Raw genomic sequence first — 9,179 nt, forward strand, 5'->3', positions numbered from 1 at the left:
GACTTGATGTAACCAGATTTAACTGATGATGGTGTAAACAGGACTTGTATGTAAACTGGTTTAACTGATGATTGTGTAAACAGGACTTGTATGTAAACTGGTTTAACTGATGATGGTGTCAACAGGACTTGTGTGTAAACTGGTTTAACTGATGATAGTGTCAACAGGACTTGTATGTAAACTGGTTTAACTGATGATAGTGTAAACAGGACTTGATGTAACCAGGTTTAACTGATGATGGTGTAAACAGGACTTGGATTTGTAAACTAGTTTAACTGATGATGGTGTAAACAGGACTTGGATTTGTAAACTAGTTTAACTGATGATGGTGTAAACAGGACTTGTACATAAACTGGTTTAACTGGTGATGGTGTAAATAGGACTTGTGTGTAAACTGGTTTAACTGATGATGGTGTAAACCGGACTTGAATATAAACTGGTTTAAATGGGAAACTTTAACACGTTCTCAGAAAACACGTTAAATTTTGTGAAACTCTGACTTTGTTTTAACTGATTTGTTTGAAGTGCATAATTTTAAAATCAAGCTTTTGTTGCGGCAGTGAACAGGACTGATGGACAGAAACGGTTTCTGCCTGCGAGCACAGAGGGAGTTATTTTTGTGTCTGTTTGCAGAGGTGGCGTTATCTCTGCACACATCCCTGCGGTTGTGTAAACTGCTGCTGCTTTCCTGCAGATCTCCTGACCAACAGGCAGCAGCAGCGAGCAGACAGCCGGTGTGGAGCTGCAGCCAATCACAGAGCTCGATACTGCAGCGTGAAACCGCACAAACAATTCGGGCTGCGGAGCTGAAAGGATGCTCAGAGACGGGAATAAATGAATGTCACGTGTTTACTCCTGGAAAAATATCAGCTTTGTGAAAATTTATTATGTGAGCATGGAAGGGGTAAATATTAGAGCTGTGAAGGAGCTTGAGGGTCAACAGGTCCCATATCAGAACCTTTGATCAATTGTTAATAAACTAATTTTAAAAAGTTGCTTCATTTCTCTGAAAAGTGACCTGAGCTAATAATGCTGTTTCTAAAATAAAATGTGCTTTGGTAACTTTCATCACTTTGATGTCCCGTTGGTCCTTCTGTAATGAATCTGGGTTTGGATCAATAAAACTGATGACGTCATCCTTCACCTGCACCCAACTCACCTGTGTCTTTCGGATCCTGAGGTCCGCTGATGATCTGTTGAGACCCTCTTCCTGTTCGATGCTCTGCTCGATTGCTGCACACACACAGATTCAGTGTCAGGAAGTTGTTAGAGTGTTTCCCGCCACAATCAAACCAACGTTGAAAGCCTTTTTAATATTCTAGTTCCAGTCGTTTTTACCTGTTTTATGCATTTGATCCTGTGTGATTTGCTCGTTTCTTTCATTGTGCAGCACCTTGTTGCTGTTTTTAGGCACTTCAAAAATTTAAGTGGTATGGTATGATACAAGAAGGCTACATTTTGCTTTGGAGGGACGTTCACAAGTTTGTCTTTAAGACAAATAGTTTATATTATTTGTACCCAGAAGTCAGCATTTCTAAGTTCAAGTCATAAAAACCAGCTGACCTTCTCCAAAAGTTGGATTTCTGACTCAAAATGTCAGATTCCTGACCATCTTTGAGTTCCAGACTGATAAATACAGAAGTTGTGAGTTCAGGCTGACAGAGCTTTGTTTTTGTAGAACAGCTGAGGATCTCAGCTGATGATGACCTCATCAACTATGTGTGTGTGTGTGTGTGTGTCTTTGTATTTGTTACCGTGTACAGTCCATTTTTCCAACTTATACTACATTATGAGGACCAAGTGCTCCTTATGGGGCCTAAAGCCCAGGCCCCATGAGAAGAAGTGCCGTTGGTGGGTTAGGGGTTAGGTTTAGTACTAAGGTGTGAATTGAGGATTGGTTAGGTTTAGGGTTAGGTATGTACTGGTAATGGTTAGATTTAGGAAAAGGGTCAGGTTAGGCTATAGAAATTAATTAAAAAAATAATGGAAATCCATGCAAAGTCCACGTAAAGATAGAAAAACAAACAAGGTGTGTGTGTTATAATAACTGGCTGCAGCTCTGTCCTGGTCATGTGAATGATGAAGATTGTCTCTTCAGTGTGATGAAGATGAACTGAGATGATTATATAACGTTTTCTGGCACACACACGTTCTTGTTTAAGAGCATTTTGGGGACGTCCTTTGTTTCCTCACTTTGTGGGGACCATCTAGTGCAGCTGTCCTCATAATCTAAATCATTAAATTTCTGCAGAAAGATTTGTTTCATGGTTATCGTGGGGGATGAGAGACAGGTCAATGTCATGTCCTCAGATTTATTTACCAGCAGAAATCATTTGTGCATGTTTCCTGGCTCATGGCCCGGCTGCTCGCTGTTGGATCCATGATGAGTCAGCAATATTACACAGCACTGATGGTGCGAGTGTGCAGTTTTTCTGTGTATTTTTGTGTATTTGTGTGACAGTGATATGAAAACTGAGTGAGTAAGCAACAGCTTGCGTGTCCTCATGTGTCTGTTTGAGGACATGGTTCACATCTTTAGGTAAAAAAAAGAAGAAAAATTAAAAAACAAGTACATTTTTTTGTTCTTACGTAAAAATCTATTCCAGGAATATAAAATATCTGCTGAACATATTCTTAGGCCCTGAAAAAAAAAAAAAAAAAAATATATATATATATATATATATATATATATATACATATATATATGTATGTGTGTGTGTGTGTGTGTGTGTACAGTAGTCCCTCGCCACTTCACAGTTTGACTTTTGCGGACTCGCTCTTTCACGGTTTTTCAACAATTGTCAAGTTTCATATTACTCACGTGATTGGGACAGTGCAGATAAAGTTAACAAAAAAAAAACCTACTTCAGACAAGCGCCACCTATTTGTAGTTTTCTCTCAATAGGCCTACGATGTATTGCCAGTCCAAAAGAACTACATTACCCAGAAGCCAACACAGCTTCCGGACGCGGTTTTCTGCCTTCAAGAAATGGAGGGAAAGTTTTGATCTTATCCGAATCTGACCAAAACGTTTGGTCTTTATTCATAGTGATGTCAGTGCTCAGAGGATGCAGAGAATCGATCAGAACAAGACCAGAACCGGACCAAGGCTGCTGAATACAGTACCCATATAAACTTTTGCAGAGCTGTACAGTACAAATACATATGTTGTTAAAATGATGTAGGTTTAAGAGTTTAGAACATTGTAAGAGTGTGGGGAGTGTTTATAAATCCTTAAAATATATAAATACTAAAATAAGTACAGTAGTCCCTCGTTTATCGCGGGGGATCCGTACCCTAAAGCCCCGAGATAAGTGAAAAAAACCGCAAAGTAGGAATAGTAGTACAAATTACAAGTAGTATTTTAGTTTATAATTATTTATATATATATATGCATATATATATATATATATATATATAAATATATATATATGGGCGTTTTAAGCCCTTCTCACGTTCTTACAATATTCTAAATAATGTTTCTAAACTCTAAACGCTCTAAAATAGCACAGAATGTCATGATTTCAGCTCCCTGCCTTGGCTGCCCTGTGCCACCTGCAAGCGCTCTCGGCCACACCCAGTTCTCCACTCTGCATGCAGATCAGCTGATCAGCTGCAGGAGGAAGCTTTTTCTGCAGCTCTGGGCTGCACAAGGGTGCGGCAGGTGTTATTATAAATTATTTAAAATAATTTATTTTAAATAAAAATTTCATGCCGATCATGCAGCTCATCCATCAGTCAGTCAACTGTGTGTCATGTCCAATCTTACTCTGAAAAACCGTCATAGAGCAAGTCCGCAAAAAACAAACTGCGAAGTAGTGAGGGACTACTGTACAGCGTTTCTACTTCGTGGTTTTTCACTTATTGTGTGTGTATACATATTTATAAAATATTTTCCTACAAAGACGGAAGCTTCAAGTTGAGGTGAAACCAGCAGCTGTCCACATGGACAATACAAATGTCTTCTGGAGACAATTTGATGGTAGATGAGACAAACATTGAGTTGTTTGGACACAAAGACAAGAAGGACATTTGCGGGAGTTCAGGTGAGGCTTCCAGACCTCAGAACACTGCACTAACAGTCAGGCATGGTGGAGGTAGCATCATGCTGTGGTACAAAGAGGATGGAAACAAAGACGTAAGAGGACTAACAGCTGGACGGTTGGGATCACCGTCCATTTGGACCCAACTGTGTTCAAGTTTCAAACACCAGAACTGCTTTCTGATTGGATAAACTGAGCTAACAGGAAACGTCTTGAATGTCCTTCCTAAAGCCGCAATCATAACCTGAATAAAAATCTGTGGACTATGATCAAAAACTGATCAGCTTCACAGTCGCCTGTTGGTCAGACCTTGAGCAGAACGTGCACACTCTGTGAACCTGGAGACCACCCGCGGAGGATTTCAGAGCTGCAGTGGAAATGCTGCAGTGTTTCTTTCTGTGTGGGACAATAACACTCTACTGCCTCGTGGGGATTCCAATTATAGCTTCATCGCAGCTATTCTCAGTCTGCATGCGTACCGTCTGTGTGTGTGTGTGTGTGTGTTTGTGTGTGTGCGCGAGGTCCATCTTCTGGCTCTTCACATTAAAGCAGCGATGTCCTTGAACCCCCAGTATGAACCGCTGCAGATGCTTTTGCTCTTTTTTTGTGTTCTTCCTGTAGATTTAAGCTCTTTAGCTGGTCTGGTTTCATATGTTTGTGTTTGCTGATTTCAGCCTGATAAATCATCCTCACGCTTTATAAACATTTTAATATCCTGATGAAGGTGAAGGCTGACATGCACACTCATCCTCGCAGAGAAAAGTGATGAAAACAGATAAGTGATAATAAACTTTAAATACAAACTCATGAAAATGTAAATGTTTGAGTAGGAGCTATTACTTCATCAGAGAAATGTGTTGCAGCGTTAAAAGATTTAAATTTAAATTTTACTGCTTAGCTCAGGCGATCTATTTTTTGTTTTCATTTGCAGTTTGTAAAAAGTTTGAACCAATTTAAAACTAATCTTCAAAACTTCAACTTTTAGACCAAATTAAGATTTGTTTCACTTTGGACTTGGATACAGTTGGCGTTTATTAAATTTAAATTTTATTTTTATACCTAAAAATGTTTGTCAGATGCACAGACACAAAGGCGGGCAATCATGTAATTACCTGAGCTGATTTTATCGAACAGTCCTGATCAGCATGAACTTCATCAGCTCAGATTAAACATGAACATTTTAGTGGTTTTAAAGTTAACGTGTGTAAAACAGAATCTCCGAAGATAAAAACAAACGTTTCCTGCAGAGTTTCAGTCGTACCTTTTAATTTTGAACGAACTTTATTGGCCGTCTTCTTGATGTCAGCTGTGAGGTCCTCCAGCTCCTGTTTGGTTTCTGCAAAACAAACAAACAAACAAACAAACAAAAACAGCTCGTTATGACGTTCCAGGTGAAACTAAATACAACCTGAAGAAATATTCTAAATGTCTTCAGAGGTCTGTTTATTCTTATTGATCGTTCTTTAGAATCACTCGACTGGTAATCATTTGGATCGATTTTCAAACATCGATGAACGTTTCCTCTTCAGATCTTTTTTACAAGAAGGGTTAAAAGGAAAAGCAGCAGAATTTCACAATAAAACACAACAGCCTCTGTTTATTTCTTTAATCTGATGTGGCTTGAATCTGAGGACTGAAACTGGAATTTGGTTCCTGCCTGAAGCCTGAGGAGCTCTGTGAGGGTCAGGAGGGTGAGGAGGATGAGGAGGAGGCGTTGGCCATGTTGGAGCAGGGCGAGCTCCAACTGCAGCAGTGCAGTCAGATTTACGAGCGCTGCAGTGCCGTTCAGCCTCCTCCACCTCTGACTCACCCCGCTCTCCATCTGACCGCCTCACTGCATCCCTCCTCTTCCTCTCGGAGAGCAAACAGGGCGTTGCTGCAGCTCTGACTGCAGGCCGGTCGAGTGTTCGACCCACAAACGTCCGACTGCATCACGGCCTGCGAGAGGCGACGCTGCAGAGGCTGAATCTGATCAAACTCTCTGTGTCTGACAGGTAATAAATAAAAAACACCTTCAGATGAAGTTCTGTGCTCAAATTAAACTGGAAACCCAGCGGTTAGTTGGCTCCTTCAATCAGCCCTCAGAGGGTGTTAATTGGCTGATCGTTAAACAATTAGCTGAACGAGGCTGACTGATGAGTCATCAACGTAAACACTGATCAATAAACCAATATTCAATCTGCAGCTTTCCTGATCAGTTACATTTTTAAGTTGTTTGTAGTTTTTACATTTTTACAACTGCTTTGGATCTTTGTTGCATTTTTAAAATCTAGTTTTATTTTAGTAAATATATGCGTGAGTGCAGCTACAGCGTGCGTTCTCAGGACGTTATTACCTGCAGTGTTCCCTCAGTGAGGACTGAACTAGACATAAGAGCCTTCTACTCTGCTGCTGTTTCTTGGAATATCTTGCAAAAAGATCTGAAGCTCTTGACCTTGACCTCTCTAAACGGCTTCAAACATCTGTTAAGTTCCTGTTTGTAGTTTTCTACACCACCTTATAATCTAGCTGTTTTTGTTTCTATTTTAATACCATTTTCTTTAATTTGTTCTTCTCAATGCTTCCTTTTATGATTGTCTATTGTTGTCTTGGGGTCCACTGTTGTCATCATTCTTTGTTAAAATCAGGTCTCTCTTGTAAATTAGTCCCCGATGCTCAATGGGATTAACCTGTAGAAATAAAGGTTGAATGAAAGTTCTTAAGGTTGTGTTTTTGTAAAATCCTGGGAAATAAATCAAAACTATCAGTGACTCATCCTGCAATTTATATTTATTTCCCAGGATTTTACAAAAATCAACTTTTCAACTTTTAGTTTCTATCAAAATCTTAAAAATTTGTTATAATTTCTCATGATGCTGCGTTCACTGACACTCGGACATCAAAGTCTTTACTTTGCTGTTAAAAGTTATCAGCAGGTATAAATATTAAAATTTGCTTTATTAGAGCCAAAGGGACAAATAAAAGATTTATTTCAGTAAACTTCTTATTTGAGACGTGACTCAAGTTTAATAAAATTATTCAACACATTGTTAAAAGAAATCTGACTTTTTATTTGATATTTATACATTTTCATAACAAAAGCAGATCAGATAAAAAAGTTTATAATCATTTTTACATTTTCAATTTTTTTAAATAAATTTATAAATAATTTTATTTATTTTACTTTTATCTTTTGATTTATCTTTAAAGTGTAAGTTTTCAATTCACACCAGAAATACAGTGGTTTGTTTTTTAAGATCATTTTAAAATTTAGTTTCTATTTTAATTTTTGTTTGGATTCAGTAAATTTATCACAGCAAATGTGTTAATTTGAAAAAATAAACATTTTAAAACAAAACAAATAAAAAAGTCAAGAACAAAGAAAACTTTTAGAAATATATAATAAAATGTAGTTGTTTTTTTACATTCAAAATTTACAAAATCAACAGGTTGGATAAATCTTGTTTTCTTTTGCTTGTTCAAAATTACACATTTTCTTTTTATATTTTTATTTTTCCAAAGAAATAAAGAAAAAAATTGTTTCTTGATTCCGCTGTAATACTTATCCTCTGTTTGTTCTGATTAAATTAATTATTTTTAATAACTTATCAACAAAACAAAATTTGTCCAACTTCCTTCCAACGTTTGTTTTTAAAGAATTAAAAACTGTTGACACGAAATAAATAAAACTAGAAGAAGTGTAGAACCACTAGACTGAGGAACAGCTTCTACCCTGAAGCTGTTAAGACTCATAAATGCCTCACCAGGAAAATCACTATAATGACACTTTCATGGGACATTTGACACTTTATTCATGCTGCTTATTATCCATGCTGCTGATCTCATGCTGCTGATCTTTTGCCTTTAAGCTGCTGTATTCATACCCATCTGCTCACAACAGACTCATGTTCAGGCTGCTGTTTAATACACCATATTATTTTACATTATTATTGTTTATCATACATTCTTATTACTGTTTCTTTTACACTTTATATTTTTGTTATTTTTGGATATAACTGGGAACCTGAGTACACAATTTTGTTCCACCTCGTGTACCACGTGTGATGAGAATGATAATAAAAAACTTGAACCTTGAAAACAAAACAAAACAAATAAATTCTGCAGAAAGGAATGAAGTGAAGGAGCGACCATGAACATTTGTGGTACATCTGTACTCGTTTGATTCACTACAACTCCCATCATGCATTACTCATGTGGGACACTGAGAGGAGCTGACCCAGAACCGAGGAAATGCCTTTTCTCCAGGAGGAAGAAGAGTCGGAGTGTCCACTTGAATCAACATGAAGGTGAGATTTCATCACAGGTACATGATTCTAAGCTCAGCTATCCCCTTCCAGTGGAGATTTTCACAATAAAATGCTTTTCATATGCTAATATAAAACAACAGTGGGTTTGGTAAAAGCAAACACCTGACAGTAAAATAATTATATTCTATGTCAAAGCATGGCAAACCTTGTTTGAGAAAACAGTTTCAAGTTTTAGTTAACGGTGCTTCTGCTTCAAGGAACTCTTGTTTTTATTCCTCCATTTTGTCAATGTTTTCGTCTCGTTGCTCCTCCCTCAGCGTAGGAATCAAACAAAAGTACATGAGAACGAGCGTCTGGATCAGGAAGTCTGAGCTCTGACTGTCGTAACATCGTAGGACAGAGGTGAAATTCACTAAAACTGTGAGAACCCCCCATACAACGGGTTTGGCTTCAGACCTGTTTGGACCTCCAGCTCAGCCTTCAGGACCATCAGAGTTTAAACAGGTCACAGGAAGTTGAACTAATCATGACTTCACTGCTGTTTTCACGTCTTAACACGATCACAGCTGAACATGGAGGATTTTACTGATTTTACTACAAAACCTTCTGTCTGATGATGTCACCCTAAACGTGTTGAACTCCTCCTCCTCTCACAGTCTTCTTCTTCTTCTACCTTTTCTTCGTTTGTCGTAGATGTTTTGTCTTCGTCCACCCAGACTGTCTATCTGCTCCAGGATGGATGGTTTTCTCTCCAATCCCCCAGAGGTCAGAGGTCACACACCCAAACACACCATGGAAACCAGTGACAGCAGGTTCTGGGTCTTCTATATTACCCAGCATGCTTTTCTTCCTTCAATGTTTCCATCATGGCCACTGCCATGATTATATA

General features: G+C 38.2%; 1 protein-coding gene across 1 annotated transcript in view; it reads right to left on the reverse strand.

Annotated features, from left to right (window-relative positions):
• Positions 1-9,179, reverse strand: part of LOC119421820 (syntaxin-1B) — a 56,564-nt gene that overhangs the window by 4,578 nt on the left and 42,807 nt on the right. The window contains exons 4-5 of the mRNA XM_037689184.1: positions 5,305-5,379; positions 1,160-1,233 (exon numbers count right to left, since the gene is read on the reverse strand). Of these exons, the coding sequence (XP_037545112.1) occupies positions 1,160-1,233; positions 5,305-5,379 (149 nt within the window). The remainder of the gene's footprint in view (positions 1-1,159; positions 1,234-5,304; positions 5,380-9,179) is intronic.

The sequence above is a fragment of the Nematolebias whitei genome, chromosome 15, assembly GCF_014905685.2.
Source record: "Nematolebias whitei isolate Nwh7 chromosome 15, NemWhi1, whole genome shotgun sequence".
In the NCBI taxonomy this organism is placed as follows: Eukaryota; Metazoa; Chordata; class Actinopteri; order Cyprinodontiformes; family Rivulidae; genus Nematolebias; species Nematolebias whitei.